Source organism: Suncus etruscus, chromosome 16 (genome assembly GCF_024139225.1).
Source record: "Suncus etruscus isolate mSunEtr1 chromosome 16, mSunEtr1.pri.cur, whole genome shotgun sequence".
NCBI lineage: Eukaryota > Metazoa > Chordata > Mammalia > Eulipotyphla > Soricidae > Suncus > Suncus etruscus.
This window is the reverse complement of record NC_064863.1, coordinates 87,163,005-87,183,614: the sequence shown is the minus strand read 5'-3', so window position 1 is coordinate 87,183,614 and position 20,610 is coordinate 87,163,005. Positions and strand designations below refer to the sequence as shown.

Here is a 20,610-nt window from a genome sequence, read left to right as displayed (position 1 = left end):
AAACAGGGGACCTGCCTTCTTTGAAGTAGTGCTTATAGCCGGTTTTCACTTTAGGAAGAAGTCCCTTGGCATTCTGGTCTCTTGAATGAGCCTCTGGGAGAGTGAATTTTCTGGGCCCTTTTCAGCCCACTCCCAAGAGGTTTAGGAGACAGGACCGGAGTCAAACACACACAGGCAGCACCCACAATTTCTCACAGTCGGGCCCCACTGGGCTGGCAATGATTTTTCCCACTGCCTCTTTATCTAGTGTGCAAGATATGCTTACTACCTTAAGTAAGGTACTTACTACCTTAAGCTTTATGAGTCCTTGTATCCACAATTTTTAATGATTAAATAAGAATAAGAATAACATAAAAATTTTGACATTCATATGAGCATGCCTTACAAATATATTTTCTATTTGTCAAAGCTATATATTGTATGATAAACTTAATAATTTTAATATTTCACCCAAAGTAATTTACATATTTAATTCTGTAAATTATAGTGATTTAATTTAAATTAAAAATGCATACCATCTCTAGTATATCACCACAGTCATGTGTGTGAATCCATAGGTTATTGCAGAAGCATATAAAAGGATATGAGTCAAAACTCCGAAATTTAAAATGTAGCTTTATCTTTAAAAACCAAGTATTAAAAATTTTTTAAAAGATATTCTGATTGCTCTTTATAGACAGGAAAAATATTACATTTTATCCTGGAATTAACTTATTTGACCATTCTTATTTTTTGTTAATAATAATTTTATTTTGACCAAAATGGATTACAAATCTTTCAGAGTAATATTTTAGGTACATATTGACATTGAATCAGGGGAATTGCCACCACCAGAATTGTCCTCCCTCCACACCCATCCCCAGCAGACATCCCTAACCCCCTTCTTGCCTCTTGGGCTGCTAGTATAAGTGGTTCCCTCCGTGACTAGCTTTTTGTAGATTGGGCATCAATTCTGTCATCACTGGCTTAGGCTTTGGTGCCTAAGTCCTATTATTTTTATTACCTCTTAGTGATCATACACCGTTTGGTCTTGGTACCCTCTTCCACTATTTCTTCCCTCAAATTGAGAGGCAGAACAGGATGGTTCAAGTTTTGTGGTTCTGTTTGAAGAAGAGAAAAAAGAAAATAAAAGAAAAGAAAAAGAGAAAAAAGAAAAATAAAATAAAATGGGGTAAAATTCAAGCAAGCAAAAATAATAAAATAAAAATAATTGGGCGGAGTCCTTCTAGAGTCGGGATCTTAAACTCACAGCCCGCGGGCCGTTTGTGGTCCTCTGTACAACATTTTGTGGCCCTGCCCTAGAGGAATCTTTTTTTGTTTTGTTTTGTTTTAGTTGTTTGGGTCACACCCCCCAATGTTCAAGGCTTACTACTGACTTTGCACTCAAGGATCACCCCGACTTTGCCTCCTGCGGCCCCCAGGTAAATTGAGTTTGAGAACCCTGTTCTAGAGCCTATAAATAATAATTTGAGAGAAGAAAGGAAAAAAGAGAGTGAAACACAACTAAATAAAACAAATAATTATTTGACCATTCTTAGTGTTCTCTTCAATGAGTTACTTATATTCAATAATACATTTCAATAATTAGAAAGTAAATGCCTTAGAACTTAAGAAAACATATGTCAATCACTTTCAAATCCCAGGATGAAGAAGATAAATGTTATAAACGTTATTAGTTCCTTTTTGTTGATAGATATTTCTGGAAGTATCATAACAATTGAATCTATTTTTGGAGTCTTTCCTCTTCATTTTTTTCTTATATTATATTTATATCTGTTTTTGTTGTCTCTCAGGAAATTTTTGACATGAAGTCTGAGGAACAGGCTACTGTAATACAGCAATTGGAACAGACCATTGAGGATCTGAGGACCAAGATAGCTGAACTCGAGAACCAGTACCCTGCTGTGCATATGGAAGTGGCCAGTAACCTTCAGGGGGTTCAAAATGAAGTAATACCTTCAGAAGGCATCTATTTGGAAGATGTCAGAGTAGGAGAAAATGATGTAAGATATCAGAGAATTTTACAGGCAAAATCAATTCAGACATCCCCAACAGAAGAAGCTGGAATATTGACACTACCAGGGATTTCAAGTTTCTCTGGAGCTGAAAATATAGACTCAACTGTACTCTCCACTTCTGGACCTCAGACAAAATTTTGTTCAGAAATTTCTTTAATTGTCTCTCCAAGGCGAATATCAGTACAACTTGAGGCACATCAGACCATTCAGCCTTCTTCAGCTGTATCTCTTCCTTTGTCTGATGATCCAGAACTGAATGGATCAGAAACTTCAAAACCTTCTCATCATACTGAGTTTGAAAACAACCACAAACACTCTGTTTTCTCTTCCTTTGAAAGCAGCCATAATGTCCCACTTGCACCACCTCTGCCTTGCACAGAAGCCTCCAGCTCTAAATTTGGAGTAGAGGCAAACATGACAGTTCCTCCAAATCCTACCCCTTTTTGTACCACAGGTCCTGCTTTGCCTACTACATTAATCCCCCGACCTCCTCTGCCCGGTACAGAAATGCTGCCACTTGCTCCCTCATCTATATCTGATGAGGGAAAACCTCCCGCCCCCCCACTTTCTAAGGAAATACCTCCTGTTTCCTCTCTTCTTGGGGAAATACCTCTTCCACCTCCTCTTCCTGGAATGGAAGTACCTCCCCCAACTACTCTTCCTGGAATAGGAATATTCCCTGCTCCTCTTCTAGGAGTAGGAATACCTCCTCCACCTCCTCTTCCAGGAGTATGGATACCTCCTCCACCTCCTCTTCCTGGAGTAGGGATACCTCCTCCTCCTCCTCTTCCTGGGATGGCAATACCTCCTCCCCCTCCTCTTCCTGGAGTAGAAATACCTCCTCCCCCTCCTCTTCCTGGAGTATGGGTACCTCCTCCCCCTCCTCTTCCTGGAGTAGAAATACCTCCTCCCCCTCCTCTTCCTGGAGTAGAAATACCTCCACCCCCTCCTCTTCCTGGAGTAGAAATACCTCCTCCTCCTCCTCTTCCTGGGATGGCAATACCTCCTCCCCCTTCTCTTCCTGGAGTGGGAATACCTCCTCCACCTCCTCCTCTGCCTGGAATTGGGATTCCTCCACCACCCCCACTTCTAGGTCTGGGGGTTCCAGTTCCCCCTCCTCCTCCTGGAACAGGAATTCTATCACTTCCCCCACCGTCTCTGCTTCCTGGATCAGAGCCTCCAATCTCTCCACATGTCGGGAGCAGCACTTTACCAACACCTCAGGTGTATGGAATTCTTCCTCCTCTGTTGCCAACTGGCTTGTTTGGATTTGGAATGAATCAGGACAAAGGAAGTAGGAAGCAGCCCATAGAGCCTTGCCGGCCAATGAAACCACTTTATTGGACACGGATTCAGCTACATAATAAAAGGTACCACGAGCAAGAACTCTTCTTTATACTGCTTGTGGGTAATATAACCTTTTTAAACTTTGTATATTATAATATCAGTATTATTAAGTTTTGCTCTAAAATTTATCTATAGAGAAAATTAGTATAAATACTAATTTCTCTAAAGAGAAACATTGTTATTTAAAATATATACTTTTTCTCCAGATGTATCAAAGAAATATTACAAATATACATGTTTAATATGTATATTTATCTATTTAGTTGTTGATCTATCTTTTAGAGAGAGTATTTTCTTACCAAGTACCCTTTTGCAATATATTACATAGCTTTATATTGTGAACTATACTTTATGTGAACGAGTCAACATATATAATCAGACATTTGCTGCCAAATTATTTTCCAAATGCAAATCTACTCTTTATTTCTACTGTGTATCTTTCCATAACTGATAATCTGATCAATAATTATAATGTTAATAAAATCTTTAGATAGTTTCTTAAAAAAGTTTTTTGGAATTTCCTTTAGATAGAACCTTGTTTAGGCACCATCACATTTTTTATTGCTGTAGCCTTTTTCTTCAAAAATAAGCCACGCATCTACATTCTATGTTTTAAATCGGTTTTGAGTATGTCAAGTCACATATATAGATTATTGACAACATTTTGAACTCAGTAAATCATTTTGGGAATTTATTTATTAAAGAATATTTTCTGTGCCACCATAGGTGGCACAGCAATAGGTCTTTTGCCTTGCACACGACTTACCAGGATGGACTGGTTCGATCCTCCAGTGTCCCATATGGTCCCCTGAGCCAGGAGCAATTTCTGAGCACATAGCCAGGAGTAAGCCTGAGCTTAATATTTTGTGAGTGCCATGGCTTTATTTAGAATTAGGATATTTACTAGTCTTATCTTTTATTTCTTATATAAATATTTAATTGAAATACATAGTATACAAATAATATGTTTTCAATATTTCTTTTTTTTTTCCGGCCACACCTTTTGATGCTCAGGGGTTACTCCTGGCTAAGTGCTCAGAAATTGCCTCTGGCTTGGGGGGACCATATGGGATGCCAGGGAACAAACCGCGGTCCTTCTTGTCTAGCGCTTGCAAGGCAACACCTTACCTTTAGCGCCATCTCACCGACCTGTGTTTTCAATATTTCTAACTCTATAGCTTATTGTCTATATCTCTAGACTTGTTTTATCTGGATATTATATTTGAAGTTTTATTCAATTTATTTTTTCTATAATCTTTTAAAAATAAATATGTCAATTTTGGTAATACCAGCTATATCTTTAGTCAGTAGATAGTGGAGTTATGGAGTATAGGAGATATATAATGCCTATTTTGACTCTAAAAATGATACTGTTCGAATCTGTGAATAATCCAGAAAAAATTGGATTATATTGGAAAATGCAAATTGCATTTTCAAAGAGAAAACAATTCTGAGAGGAATTATTATATTTTATAATACTTACCCAAAATTTTTCTTACCAAATCTAGATAACTAATGATTTTTGTAAAGATAAAGAATTATGGCCCCCTTTATTTCACTCCATTTTTTTTCAAGTTATTATTTTTTTCTACTTTTTTGATATATTTTTTAATTTTTTTATTTAAACAACTTTATTACATACATGATTGTGTTTGGGTTTCAGTCATGTAAAGAACACCACCCATCACCAGTGCAACATTCTCATCACCAATGTCCCAAATCTCCCTCCTTCCCACCCAACCCCCGCCTGTACTCTAGACAGGCTTTCTATTTCCCTCGTACATTCTCTTAAAAAAAAATTCCAATCTTTCTTTATCCTTTTTTATTTTCTCTCATTTTTTCCTCTTTTTTCTTCACTTTTTTTATATTTATTCTTACAGTAATTTATTATAGCTCAGTATGATGGCCCTTTTTATTGTTTTTGCTTAACTTTAGAGATTCCAGCCCTTCACTTATTTGGGAAAAAATTGAAGAACCATCCATAGATTGTCATGAATTTGAGGAATTATTTTCTAAAACTGCTGTAAAGGAGAGAAAAAAACCTATTTCTGACACAATTACAAAGACCAAGGCTAAACAAGTGAGTACTACGTTTTCTAAAATTAGATAGTGTTTTGGAATAAGTTCGATTAAAAAATTGGAATAAGTTTGGAATAATATTGGAATAAGTTTAATTAGAAAAAATTAAAGTGTATTTTGGGCTGTATAACTTTCACAAAATTAAAACAAACAGATTAGTTTTAGTGATTAAGTAAGACAATCCCAAATAGAACATGTAGTCATCATATTAAATGAGAATATCCTGATTATATAATAGTCATTATATTTTTTTTGTTTTTAGCAATTGATTAGAATTAGTTGCCTAGAAATACTCATTTGAGTAAAATCATTGTGATGCAATATACTAGCAGTATACAGGCAAGTGATGACTTATTCATACAAACATTGCAATTCTCTGTCTGTAAAAGAAACCATCAGGATATAATCTACTTCTTAGGTATCTCTTCTTCTAGCAAAGTTCTCTGCTTGTTACAAGGGCCACCGGACCTCCCAATTCATGAGCAGGCTCTAAGTTACCACTTCCTTGTGTCCTCTTTTATTTCTTGAAACAGTATTTTGTAGTTTTCTTTGTATAGGTTTAATTAAGTTTACTCCAAAATATTTTCGTTTCTTTAACACTAATGTGAATAGATGTGTTTCTTGTAAACAGCAGAATGTTGTATTTAACTTTTGCCACTCTCTTGGCAAATGTAAATGTAACTACTCTCACAATAACAAATAATAAAAAGGAAATGTAATTAATTTAATGATCTTTGACTTTGCAAGATTATGGATGAGAAGCATTGTATTTTATTAATTGCACATTGAAATTGTACTAATTTGAGTCTAATGCTGAAGATTAATTCTTTTGGACTTCATGTTTATATGTTACAGTTTTGTTGAACTGGATAGTTAAAAAGAGGTATACACATTTTGAATAGCTGTGATGCTCTGTAATGATCTATAGGAAGTGAAGAATAGGTTGATTAGAAAACCTATGTGAGAGTCATTGTTAGGATCATCTGTGAGAAGTAAAAGCAATCTTTTTAGTAAGGAAAGCAAAGAAAAATTTTGGTTATTTATGGTGTTTATATTACATTTTAGACTTGATGAGAATTCATTCTTTCAGTATTGCCTATACTTGTGAAATATGGCTGTAGAGAGTCTTGACAGAGGAACAAGAGCGAGCAGCAAGATATGATTCCTCTGGTTTGATCTGATGATAGGTTACATTATACTCTATACGGAGTTCAGCAAAAAAGCAGTTGCTCTAATCAAAGAAAGCAGAAAGATTGCTTCCAAGGTTAAATTATTATTGAACAATCCATGAGATACAGTACCAGGTATTTCATACTTTGAGTGGCTAAATTTGAGTTATTCTTCAATCTTAAATTAAATATTACAAATAATAAGTATTCTTGGTAGTCACAAATTTAATAGAATATGTTTGAACTGAGATAAGCCTGTGTAGAGTAGACGAAAGTTGAACAATATATTTATTATAAAGAAATGATAGCAGAATGATTTTGAAAATAATTTCAGAGTCTAGATATTGTAAATAGCGCTGCAATGAATATAGGTGTGAGGAAGGGATTTTTATATTGTATTTTTGTGTCCCTAGGGAATATCCCTACGAGTGATATAGCTGGATCGTATGGGAACTCAACCTCCAGCTTTTGGAGGAATCTCCATATCGCTTTCCATAACAGTTGGACTAGACAGCATTCCCACCAGCAGTGTCTATGAGTTCCTTTCTCTCCACATCCCCTCTAGCACTGCTTGTTCTCATTCTTTGTGATGTGTGCCAACCTTTGTGGCACGAGATGGTACCTCATAGTTGTTTTGTTTTGCATCTCCCTGATGATTAGTGATGTGGAGCATTTTTTCAAGTGCCTTTTAGCCATTTGTATTTCTTCTTTGTCAAAGTGTCTGTCCATTTCTTCTCCCCAGTTTTTGATGGGATTAGATATTTTATTTTTCTTGTAAATTTCTGTCAGTGCCTTGTATATTTTGGATATTAACCCCTTATCTGATGAGTGTTGAGTGAATAGTTTCTCCCACTCAGTGGGTGGCTTTTGTATTCTGGGCACTATTTCTGGACACAGCCTAGATGCCCCTTAATAGATGAATGGCTAAAAAAATCTGTGGTACATATATAGAGTGGAATATTATGTAGCCGTCAGAAGAGATGAAGTCACGAATTTTCCTATACATGGATGTATATGGAATCTATTATGCTGAGTGAAATAAGTCAGAGGGAGAGAGATAAACACAGAATGGTCTCACTCATATATGGGTTTTGAGAAAAATAAAAGACATTTGTGTAATGATTCTCAGAGACAAAATAGAGGAGGACTGGAAGGTCCAGCTCACGAGATGAAGCTCACCACAGAGAGTGATGGGTGCAGTCACAGAAATAATTACACTGAGAACCATCATAACAAAATGTGACTGAATGAGGGAGGTAGAAAGCCTGTATAGGGTACAGCTGGTGTGGGGTGGGGATGAGGGACATTTGGGACATTGGTGATGGGAATGTTTTTTTAAAAAACAAACAAAAAATATACAAAAACAAAAACTCTGTGTGGCAGAAAAAAATTCCTTTATGAAAAGTTGTGGAATGCTCCTACTTAAGGAAGGTAAAATAATAAATAAACTGTCTTCCACATTTTCTTGAAAAATGCTAATAATTTTTTTACTAAACGGAAGTCATTTTGGCAATTTGAAGAACAAATAATGTTGAAAATGTTAAAATATCTTATTAAAATATTTATTTTCCTATAATTTTTCTTAAATTCTGAAACCATTAAAATCTATAGAAATAATTAAAGAGCTCTTTCCTTCCTGGGAGCTGAGCAGGGAGGTCCTGCCAGCATGGCGTTTGGCAGCCCTCCACCATGCCAAAGGCCTCTGTAACCAAGCCTAGGAAGGGGTGCGGGACATGAGTCACCCCAGCACCTCTCTACCTCCTTCCTCAGGTACTCCAGGGCTTTGCCTGGCCACATGGCTGGGCAAGGCAGCGAGGTGGGTCCCTTGGAGGAGTTTATTGGTTTTCCTAGGCTTTTCCCATTTCCCTCCCGGCTCCAAAGGGAGGGTCTGGGGTGGGGGCTCTGACCTTCTGGCCTTCTGGCCCCGGAAGGATCTCTTTCTTTCCTGGGAGCCGAGCCGGGAGGTCCTGCCAGCATGGCGTTTGGCAGCCCTCTGTCATGCCAAAGGCCTCTGTAACCAGGCCTAGGAAGGGGTGCGGGATATGGGTCACCCCAGCACCTCTCTACCTCCTTCCTCCAGTACTCCAGGGCTTTGCCTGGCCACATGGCTGGGCAAGGCAGCGAGGTGGGTCCCTTGGAGGAATTCCTAGGTGGGAATAGCAGCACAATAGGTTCTGGCATTAGGACTTACCAGGGTATTTTTCTTATTAAACATGTTAATTGTGAAACCGCGTGGGGGGTAGCGCACCAGCGCATAACTTTATGAGAAATATATGGATATTAATGTTTTTCCTCTGCTTGTCATTATCTGAATGCTGTGCAGGTGCTGGTTTTATTCCTTTACTCCCTCACTCCCAGCTCTTGTTACCCCACATTTAACCATTTTTCTGTACGAAGGATTTTTGTTTTGGCCAAGGTGGATTATATATCTTTCACAGTAATTTTTTTGGTGGAGTTTGAAGCTTCAGCAGGCAACGCGTCACGGCAAGGTTCCATGCTGTAGGCTTCTTGGCCAAGATAAGGAGAAGATGCAGCCTCGGCTGCCCCCCCAGCCTTTTCTCTCCTTCCTCCTCGTTTCCAGGGTTATTCATGGACAACTGATCAGGATCCCAGCAAGTGGGTTCCGGTGAGGTGCAATTTAAAAGAGACCCCAGGCTTCCTTGTTCCTGCAAAGGGCTGGGAAGCGACTGCTGAACTTTCAACTTCCAGCAATTAGGAATCAAACGCCTCTCGGGGAGTCAGAATCTTCAGCAGGCAACAAGGGGAGGGTATGGCTCCATGCTCTCTTCACTTGTCCAAATCACAGACCAAAGTGGTGTCTCAGAAACACCCCCCTCCCTCTTGACTATTTTTAAAACATAAAAGGGTCTCATGTATCTCCTTTGTATATCTCAGATGTATTCCCTTTACATCTATAACTCTTTTCAAATATCCTCATATAGTGACAATTTTGCCTACTGGATTTTTTTATTTGATTGTTTAATTTTCCCCCTTTGAGATCTATTTTATAAGCAATACTGGTAGAAGAGTATCTCTGTATAAATTTCATGTATGTACCAAGTTACAGGGAATGTTGGACTTTATTCGTCGGCCCCCAGATGCACCAACAAAATCTTGTGGCATTGCTTCTCTTTTGCATAGGCACATTAAAATGGGAAAATAATACATATGTAAACAAGTTCTTATCTAATAGAGATGGGAACACAAATTTGGTAATGTAATTAGGCCTTTTACCCTGAACATTGGCATAATGATTTGGCTTAGGCCTCAGAAGAATGGGCATTGCCCACACACACACCTGAACAATGGATACCATCTATGGAAACAGCCACAATTGTCTATAACATTAACAAGATCAAAGCCTCTACCAGGGAACACCTACCACTGCTTTGGTATTGACTTACTCCAAAGAGTGCTCCCAACACCCAGACGACTCAGCAACAGTCTGCATGCAGGGCAGATTGCTCCGCATTGAATGGTATCCTGAAACTAGAGGATGCTCTACATCAGCCTGACATCGATGAAAGAAATGTACAGAATTCAGAGTCTTTAAATATAAGAATTTGATACCAACAATAGCTAAAGTGTGAAAAAGTTTCACCAGGAACTTGAGAATGACTGGAGTTGGATAAACTGGTATGCCTGGAACCCAGAGTCGGTCTTATGCCAATAAACTTCTGTGGTGAGGCCTTTTTGTAATCAGGTCAAGGATTTTTTTCCATTTTCCCCATTTTTCTGGACCTATGCAAACAACGGTGATTGCCACTATCACACCTTTATTATATTTTTTACTCTTATCCTTTAAGGAAAAAAAATACAACTTACTGAACTTAAAAACAAATAACTGTAGTAGAATGCCTGTCTCGAATACAGGCAGGGGATGGGAAGGGGGAGAGGTAATATTACACTGGTGAAGGAGGGGGTGTTCTGGTTATGACTGTAACCCAACTATGATCATGTTACTTAAATAAAAAATATATTTAAAAATCATTAAAGAACTATAGCTATTTATAATTTATTCAAATCCCTGCACTAAAATTTTTTAAAATCTGTGGTTAAACTACAGAGCAGTAAAAAAAGAAAAAAGAAAATAATTTTATATGCAATGTTTTCTTTCAATTTGTTTAATCATAGTAATATTAGTATTAAAGCAGTTTTTATAGAAATATCTTGAAAGTTTTAAGACTGCAAATGCACTGGTTGTGGACCCAATAGGCAAATCTATATACAAATGATTAGAACTTATAAACTTTAAATGGAAATATAAATTTATCTTTTATATTTGTATTTTATTTTATTGAAACCATTGTGATTTACAAAGTACTTCATAATTAGATTTTAGCATACAATGAATCAGGGCCAATCCCACCACCAGTGTTAACCTCCCTCCACCTCTGTTCACAGAGTGCATCCTATAACAACACCCTTTGCTCCCTGGTTGCCAACAAAATAGGTCCAATTTAAGTTTATATAGCTAAGTTTGGTTCTATTGATTCTATTGTTGTTGACTTCACTTTGGATATTTAGTTCTGTTTGTTTTTTTTTTTTTAATTTCTACCAATGCACCTGAGATTACTTGGACCATGATCCACACCCTTTCTTTTTATCCCTTTGTAATTTTATAGAAAAAAATGCAGAAAAATTAGATAGAACAAAGTAATTCATGTCCCACGTTTCTATGAAAATGGCTAAAGTTTCTATTTAGATTTTTTTCTTGCTAAGCTCTACCAATTCCTTTTATATATTTGATATTAACCCCTTATCAGATGGGTATTAGTTTAATAGTTCCTTGCATTTCCTAAGAGAAAGTATCCTGGTAATCATTTTTTTGATGGTGCAGAAGCTTGTTGTTTAATATAGTTTAATTTAGTTTAATATAGTTTAATGTAGTCTCATTTGTTTATCTTTGCTTCCACTTGCTTGGCAAATTGTATTTCTTCCTGGAAGATGCCTTTAGTTTCAACATCATGAAGCTTTCTGTTTACATTTTTCTCTCTATATCTTACAGTTCAGGTACGATATCAAGCTTTTAATTCTTTTTGATTTGACCTTCCCACATGGTGTTAAAAAGTGGTCTGAGTTTATTATTTTGCAGTTAGTTTATCAGTTTTCACAACACCATTTATTGAAGAGGTTTTCCTTGCTCCTTGCTTTTTTATATAAAACCTCACCTCTTCTGTTAAACTGATTTCCAGGAACCAGGCTTTTAAATAATATGTCTGTTCTGTTTTATTTTTGCTTATATAAATATCAGTTTTGTCCGGTCATTTTGTGACCTGTCACTTTGCTGCTTTATGTATATATATTTGTCTCTGGGAACTTTTAAGTTTTTTAATATCTAAGATTTTATAGGATTAGTGTAATTCTACACTTAAATATTGATAGTTTGTCCTCTAGTTTATTGAATAATAGTGAGCATAGAATTCTTTGGGCCTGAAATTAGGAGAAAAAGGCTTTCAATTTTTCACCAGTGAATATAATGTTTACTCTACATTTAGGGTAAGTAGCTTTCACGTAATGAGTAAAGATTTTTTTATATTATCTAAAGTCTACATTTTATTGAGTTTTTATTATAAATGTGTTAAGTCTTGTCAAGTTCTTTTTCTTTATTTATTAATGTCATCTTATGCATTAATTTTACTTGTATTGATGTAGTATATTGACTAACTTGCATAATAAACCATTCTTTCTTCCCTTTAATAAATTCTACTGAGTCATCGTTTATTATTATTTTGATGCATTGCTAGATTTGGTTTGCAAATATTTTATTTTATTTTATTTAAACACCTTGATTACATACATGATTGTGTTTGGGTCATGTAAAGAACACCACCCATCACCAGTGCAACATTCCCATCACCAATGTCCCAAATCTCCCTCCTCCACACCCAACCCCCGCCTGTACTCTAAACAGGCTCTCCATTTCCCTCATACATTCTCAATATTAGGACAGTTCAAAATGTAGTTATTTCTCTAACTAAACTCATCACTCTTTGTGGTGAGCTTCCTGAGGTGAGCTGAAACTTCCAGCTCTTTTCTCTTTTGTGTCTGAAAATTATTATTGCAAGAATGTCTTCCATTTTTCTTAAAACCCATATATGAGTGAGACCATTCTGCGTTTTTCTCTCTCTCTTATTTCACTCAGCATAATAAATTCCGTGTACATCCATGTGTAGGAAAATTTCATGACTTCATCTCTCCTGACAGCTACATAATATTCCATTGTGTATATGTACCACAGTTTCTTTAGCCATTCGTCTGTTGAAGGGGATCTTGGTTGTTTCCATAGTCTTGCTATGGTAAATAGTGCTGCAATGAATATAGGTGTAAGGAAGGGGTTTTTGTATTGTATTTTTGGGTTCCTAGGATATATTCCTAGGAGTGGTATAGCTGGATCATATGGGAGCTTGATTTCCAGTTTTTGGAGGAATCTCCATATCGCTTTCCATAAAGGTTGAAATAGACGGCATTCCCACCAACAGTGGATAAGAGTTCCTTACTCTCCACATCCCCGCCAACACTGTTTATTCTCATTCTTTGTAATGTGTGCCATTCTCTGTTGTGTAAGGTGGTATCTCATCATTGTTTTGATTTGCATCTCCCTGATGATTAGTGATGTGGAGCATTTTTTATGTGTCTTTTGGCCATTGGTATTTCTTCTTTGCCAAAGTGTCTGTTCATTTCTTTTCCCCATTTTTTGATGGGATTAGATGTTTTTTTTTTTCCTGTAAAGTTCTGTCAGTGCCCTGTATATTTTGGAGATTAGCCCCTTATCTGATGGGTATTGAGTGAATAGCTTCTCCCACTCAGTGGGTGGCTCTTGTATCCTGGGCACTATTTCCATTGAGGGGCAGAAGCTTCTCAGCTTAATATATTCCCATCTGTTAATCTCTGCTTTCACTTGATTGGAGAGTACAGTTTCCTCCTTGAATATACCTGCAGTTTCAATGTCCTGGAGTATTTTGCCAATGTATTGTCCTATATATCTTATGGTTTTGGGCATGATATCAAGGTGTTTAATCCATTTGGATTTTACCTTCATACATGATGTTAGCTGGGGGTCTCAGTTCAATTTTTTGCAAGTGACTATCCAATTGTGCCAACACCACTTGTTGAAGAGGCTTTCCCTTCTCCATTTAGGATTTCCTGCTCCTTTATCAAAAATTTGGTGATTGTATGTCTGGGGAACATTTTACGAGTATTCAAGTGTATTCCACTGATCTGAGGGCCTGTCCTTATTTCAATACCATGCTGTTTTGATAACTATTGCTTTGTAGTACAGTTTAAAGTTGGGGAAAATAATTCCTTCCATATTCTTTTTCCCAATAATTGCTTTAGCTATTCTAGGGTGTTTATTGTTCCAAACGAATTTCAAAAGTGCCTGATCCACTTCTTTGAAGAATGTCATGGGTATCTTTACAGGGATAGCATTAAATCTGTATAATGCCTTTGGGAGTATTGGCATTTTGATTATGTTAATCCTGCCAATCCATGAGCAGGGTATGTGTTTCCATTTCCACGTGTCCTCTCTTATTTCTTGGTGCAGAGTTTTATAGTTTTCTTTGTATAGGTCCTTCACATTTTTAGTCAAGTTGATTCCAAGATATTTGAGTTTGTGTGGCACTATTTTGAATTGGGTTGTTTTCTTTTTTTTTTTTTTTTGATTTTTGGGCCACACCCAGTAATGCTCAGGGGTTACTCCTGGCTATGTGCTCCGAAGTTGCTCCTGGCTTGGGGGACCATATGGGACACCGGGGGATTGAACCATGGTTCGTCCAAGGCTAGCGCAGGCAAGGCAGGCACCTTACCTTTAGCGCCACTGCCCGGCCCCAGGGTTGTTGTCTTAATGTCCATTTCTTCCTTATTACTATTGGTGTATAGAAAGGCCATTGATTTTTGTGTGTTAATTTTGTAGCCTGCCACCTTGCTATATGAGTCTATTGTTTCTAGAAGCTTTTTGGTAGAGTCTTTAGGGTTCTCTAAGTAGAGTATGATGTCATCTGCAAACAGTGAGAGCTTGACTTCTTCCTTTCCATCTGGATTCCCTTGATATCTTTTTTTCCCTAATCACTATAGCGAGTACTTCCAGTGCTATGTTGAATAGGAGTAGTGAGAGAGGACAGCCTTGTCTTGTGCCAGAATTTAGAGGGAAGGCTTTTAGTTTTTCTCCATTGAGGATAATATTTGCCACTGGCTTGTGGTAGATGGCCTTAACTATATTGAGAAAAGTTCCTTCCATTCCCATCTTGCTGAGAGTTTTGATCAAAAATGGGTGTTGGACCTTATCAAATGTTTTCTCTGCATCTATTGATATGATCATGTGGTTTTTATTTTTCTTGTTTTTGATGTTGTGTATTATGTTGATAGATTTATGGATGTTAAACCATCCTTGCATTCCTGGGATGAAACTTACTTGATCATAGTGGATGATCTTCTTAATGAGGCATTGAATCCTATTTGCCAGGATTTTGTTGAGGATCTTTGCATTTGTATTCATCAGCAATATTGGTGTGTAATTTTCTTTTTTCATAGCATCTCTGTCTGGTTTGGGTATCAAGGTGATGTTGGCTTCATAAAAGCTATTTGGAAGTGTTTCCGTTTGTTCAATTTCATGAAAGAGTCTTGCCAGGATTGGTAGTAGTTCCTCTTGGAAAATTTGAAAGAATTCATTAGTGAATCCATCTGGGCCTGGGCTTTTGTTTTGGGGCAGACATTTGATTTTAATTTCATCAATAGTGATGGGGGTGTTTAGATGCTACATTCTCTTTCTTCAATAGTGGAAGATTATAAGAGTCTAAGAATTTATCCATTTCTTCCAGGTTCTCATTTTTAGTGGCATAGAGTTTCTGAAAGTAGTTTCTGATTACCCTTTTAATCTCTGTCATATCAGTTGATCTCTCTTTTTTCATTCCTAATACTAGTTATCAAGTTCCTCTCTTTCTTGGTTAGTTTTGCCAGTGGTCTATCAATCTTGTTTATTTTTTCAAAGAACCAACTTCTGCTTTCGTTGATCTTTCGGATTGTTTTTTGGGTTTCCACTTCGTTGATTTCTGCTCTCAGATTTGTTATTTCCTTCTGCCTCCCTATTTTTGGGTCATTTTGTTGAGCACTTTCTAGTTCTATTAGCTGTGTCATTAAGCTACTCAGGTAAGCTCCTTCTTCCTTCCTGATGTGTGCTTGCAAAATATAAATTTTCCTCTCAGTACTGCTTTTGCTGTATCCCATAAGTTCTGATAGTTTGTGTCTTTATTGTCATTTGTTTCCAGGAACCTTTTGATTTCCTCCTTGATTTCGTCTCGGACCCACTGGTTATTGAGTATGAGGCTGTTTAACTTCCAGGTGTTAAAGTTTTTCTTCTGTGTCCCTTTGGAAGTCACAAATAATTTCAGATCCTGTGGTCAGCGAAGGTAGTCTGCAAAATTTCTATCCTCTTGATATTATGGAGGTATGTTTTGTGTGCCAGCATGTAGTCTATCCTGGAGAATGTCCCATGTACATTGGAGAAGAATGTGTATCCAGGTTTCTGGGGATGGAGTGTCCTATATATATCCACTAGGCTTCTTTCTTCCATTTCTCTGCTCAGGTTTAGTATATTCTTGTTGCGTTTCAGTCTGGTTGACCTATCCAGTGTTGACAAAGCCGTGTTGAGGTCCCCCACAATTAATGTGTTGTTATTGATATTATTTTTCAGATTTGTCAACAGTTGTATTAAATATTTTGCTGGCCCCTCATTTAGTGCATATATGTTTAGGAGAGTTATTTCTTCCTGCTCTACATACGCCTTGATTAATATAAAATGTCCATCTTTGTCCCTTACAAGCTTCCTGAGTATAAAGTTTGCATTATCTGATATTAGTATGGCCATTCCAGCTTTTTTATGGGCGTTGTTTGCTTGGATAATTTTTCTGCAGCCTTTTCTTTTGAGTCTATATTTGTTCTGACTATTCAGGTGCGTTTCTTGTAGGCAGCAGAAGGTTGGATTGAGTTTTTTTATCTTCCTGGGTCTCAGGGACTCCAATGATTCTTAAGTTGTTTCTGCTGAGCTTATCATAGACTTCTATTTTCATCTGTTCCCATTCTTTGACTAATTTTTCCATTGTCTGTTCATTTGCTTTAAGTTTGTTTTGCAATCTCTCCTGCTGTATGGAATTGTTATATCTCATCTTCCACAGCACCAAGTCTATTCTCAGCTTCTGTTACCCTGTCTCAGAGCTTATCCATTTTGTCATTCACTTCGTTTACTGACTTTTTCAGGCCTGTTAGTTGACATGTTATTTCAGTTTGGAGTTTTGTGATTTCTGTCTTCATATTTTCTTGGTTCTTATTAGTGTTCTGTTCAACTCTATCCATGGTTTCTTTGAGTTTGTTGAGCATCTTCCATATTGCTAGTCTAAAATCCTTATCTGAGAGTTTGATTAGTTGGTTGGTCATTATCTGGTCATCAGAATTGTCATCTTCATTCTCTATGTCTGATGCTGGCCTGCGTTGTTTCCCCATTGTCACACTTGTATTGTGGGTTTTTCTACGTGTTTTGGTGGTATTCATTGGCTAAATGATGCAGGTAGAACACTCCTCTGGTTCCGCCCTTTCTGGACAGGTCGAATTGCCTCCAAGGGAGGGGAGTCCTCCGTGGATGAAGCCTCACACAGGATCAAATCTTAGGCCCGAGCATGCAGCAGAGAAGACAGTCCGGAGAGAAATGCTGGGCTTCAGTGATCCAGCACAGTTCTTAGTGTGATTTTTTTCTTCTTGTTGTGATGATGTTCTTTTCTTAGAAAGAGCGCACGGCTGCTTAGCGAAGCGGAGCCAAAGTGCTCTGCTGGAGCCTCTTTTCAGCCCACTCCCAAGAGGTTCACACAACAGGATAATAGACAGACACACATAGGCAGCACTCACAATTTTTCACAGTCAGGCCCCACTGGGCAGGCGTAGTTTCGAGGATTTTCCCAGCCTGACGTCACAAACAGGGGATCTGGCTTCTGCAAAGCATAGCCGGTTTTCACATTATGGAGCAATTCCTTGGTGTTCCGCCCTAGAATTGGTCTCTGGGAGAGCGAGTTTTCTGGAGCCTCTTTTCGGCCCACTCCCAAGAGGTTCACGCTACATGATAGTAGACAGACACACACAGGCAGCACTCACGATTTTTCACAGTCAGGCCCCACTGGGCAGGCGTAGTTTCCTGCTAATATTTTGTTACATATTTTGTGTATATATCCTTAATGTTGTAGGTTTATTATTTTCTTTTTTAGTGAGGTATCTGTGTGCTTTCATATCAGGGTAATGTTTACCTGATGGAAACTGGGTGGATTCCTGTTTCTTTGAATTTCTGGAAGAGTCCAATTAGGTTTGGAAGTTGGTATTTAGGGTTTTGAAAAACTTCTTAGTAAACTCATTTGTGCTCATGATTTTGTTTGTGAGGAGAGTTTATAGTTTGCTTCCTAGCAAGTAGTCATTTCAAAGCCTCTGTTTTCTTTTGTTTTATTCTTGAAAGGTTACAGGTGTCCAAAAATGTATCCATATCTTTTAAATTCTCCAATTTTGTGACATAAATGTATTCATTATTTAATAACTATTTCCATTGTAATCTCTGATGAATTTCTGTGCTATCTGTTTTATTTATGGCTCAGTTGATAAGGCTTTATATTTTTAAATTACAATTTTGATTTTTAGGGGCCAGAGTGATATAGCACAGTGGTAGGGCATTTGCCTTGTATGGTGCCGACCCAGGATGGACCTGGTTTCCATCTTCAGCATCCCATATGGTCCCCGAGCCTGTCAGGAGTGATTTCTGAGCACAGGGCCAGGAGTAAACCCTGAGCACTACCTGGTATGCCCCCGCCCCAAAAAGTGATTTTATTACATCACTACTTTACAATGTTACTCATATTCAAAATTTAGGCAAACTGTATTCCACCAATAGTGTCTCCAGGTTCCCTTCAACTCCAGCCTGCCTCTTTGATAGGCACATTTTAAAGCTTTTTGTTATGGTTTGGATCTCTAGCTTTAATTATTAGAGTTTCTGGTTATTAAGTCTTTGGATTGATTGATTGTGTGTGTGTGTTACTCTTCTTTATCTTTGTACCTTGTGCCCTTGCTACCTGCACTCTTCACTCTGTTACTTTCCATTCAATTTCTGCTGTCATTCCTCTTGACTTCTTTTTGTTTCTATCCTTCTTCCTATATTCTGGGTTCAAGAGTGATCAAGTAATTTCTCTGTTTAATATATTCTATTCTATTCCATTGTTTAATTATTTTATATACTACAGATAAACTAGATTCTCTTGTATTTGCTGCTCTTTTCCTGGCTTACTTCACTAATCACATGTCTATCAAATTTTTAGTTTATTATATTTCATAGATTCTGAATTAGTTTCTTCATTCTCATTATTATTAAGGAATCTTTTATTTTTTCCCTTGACTTCCTCAGTCACAACTGGTAGTACTCAGGTATCCCTAGCTCTTTCATTCAAGAATCACTACAGTACAGTAGTTAGGGTTATTTTCTTGCATGCAGCCAACTCAGGTTTTATCCCAGGAATTCCAAATGGTCCCTCAAGACTTAATGAAGAAGAGCCAGCAGTAACCCCTGAGTATTGTTGGGTGTGACCTCAAAACAAGCCAAAATAAATAAAGACTTTCTCATGGAGGGCTGGGTGGGAATATATGAGGTGCTGGAGATTAAACCCAGGTTTCCACATATAAGGCAAATACCCTACTCCCTGTATTGCTCTAGGTTCTTAATTTCTTCTTTTACTATGGTTTTTTGTTGAGCAGTCTTCTGATAACTTTCCAAGTTTTGCAAGATATCTATCGTCCTTTGTGATTATTTTCTACTTTCATGGCATTGCAGTCTGAGTGGTTACATTTTATGATGTCTATATTTGTGAATTTAAGTATGCTTGAGATATGTTTTGTTCTGTGTGCATTAGAGAAGGATGTATATTCAATTTTTGAGGTTGGACATCCCTGTGTATTTCCAGTAATCCAGTTCTTAATCCAGTTCTTCCAGTTCCTCATTGGACTCATCTCTTTAGTAACATTACAAGCTGTGGCTCGCGAGCCACATGCGGCTCTTTACACATTTTTTTTTTTTTTTTTTTTTTTTGGTTTTTGGTTTTTGGGCCACACCCGGCGGTGCTCAGAGGTTACTCCTGTCTGTCTGCTCAGAAATAGCTCCTGGCAGGCACAGGGGGACTATATGGGATACTGGGATTTGAACCAACCACCTTTGGTCCTGGATCGGCTGCTTGCAAGGCAAACACCGCTGTGCTATCTCTCCGGTCCCGGCTCTTTACACTTTATAATGTGGCTCTTCTGTGTGCCTGGCGGCCACTCCAGGAGTCAGAACTCTGCTCCTAGCCTCTGTCAGTGCACGCCCTGTGTGCAGCCCCGGCAGCCGGCTCCACACAGCTCTAATCAGAACAAAGGCCAATGTTCACATTAGTGTTTGTGACTTTGTCAGTCATTGTCAGGATGTAATTTTCTCTACATTGTAAGGCAAATTTTACTGAATTTAATGTTAGCAATAAAAAATAATATCGTTATAAAGTTTTTGTTTTATTAGTTGTGTTATTTGTATCCTCCTGACCTATGTGGATACTTGCATGCAGAATATTCTCAATTAAAACTTATTGAAACTAAAATAGTGTACCATCCTATGTATTTTCGGCTTTAAAAAGGTGGCTCTCAAAATAAATTTCAATCGTGGTTTTGGCGAGATTTGGCTCAGTTGAAAAAAAAAGGTTGCCCACCACTGAGTTAGATGATCTGTTAGTTGCAAAAGTAGGGTACTAAAATTTCCCACTACTATTGCATTTTCATCAATGTGCTCCTTTAGGTTTGAGAAAAGTGCTGTGAACTTTGCTGAATCTTTCTTGGTTTTTATTTTTGTCTCCTCTCTTTCCAACCCCTCTTCTCTCTTCCCCTTCCCTTTTCTTCCTTCATGTTTCTCCTTCCTCCTTTCTCATCTTGTCTCTATTTCCCTCCCTCTTCCTTTT

General features: G+C 37.6%; 1 protein-coding gene across 19 annotated transcripts in view; it reads left to right on the top strand.

Moving 5' to 3' along the window:
• FMN2 (formin 2) overlaps nucleotides 1-20,610 on the top strand; it is a 378,131-nt gene that overhangs the window by 130,848 nt on the left and 226,673 nt on the right. The window contains exons 5-9 of one of the 19 annotated variants that reach the window (XM_049790081.1): nucleotides 1,794-2,790; nucleotides 2,824-2,856; nucleotides 2,890-2,931; nucleotides 2,962-3,388; nucleotides 5,301-5,445. In XM_049790081.1, the coding sequence (XP_049646038.1) occupies nucleotides 1,794-2,790; nucleotides 2,824-2,856; nucleotides 2,890-2,931; nucleotides 2,962-3,388; nucleotides 5,301-5,445 (1,644 nt within the window). Of the gene's footprint in view, nucleotides 1-1,793; nucleotides 3,389-5,300; nucleotides 5,446-20,610 lie in introns of all 19 variants that reach the window. The other 18 variants (XM_049790080.1, XM_049790077.1, XM_049790082.1 and 15 more) reach the window with 18 other exon arrangements.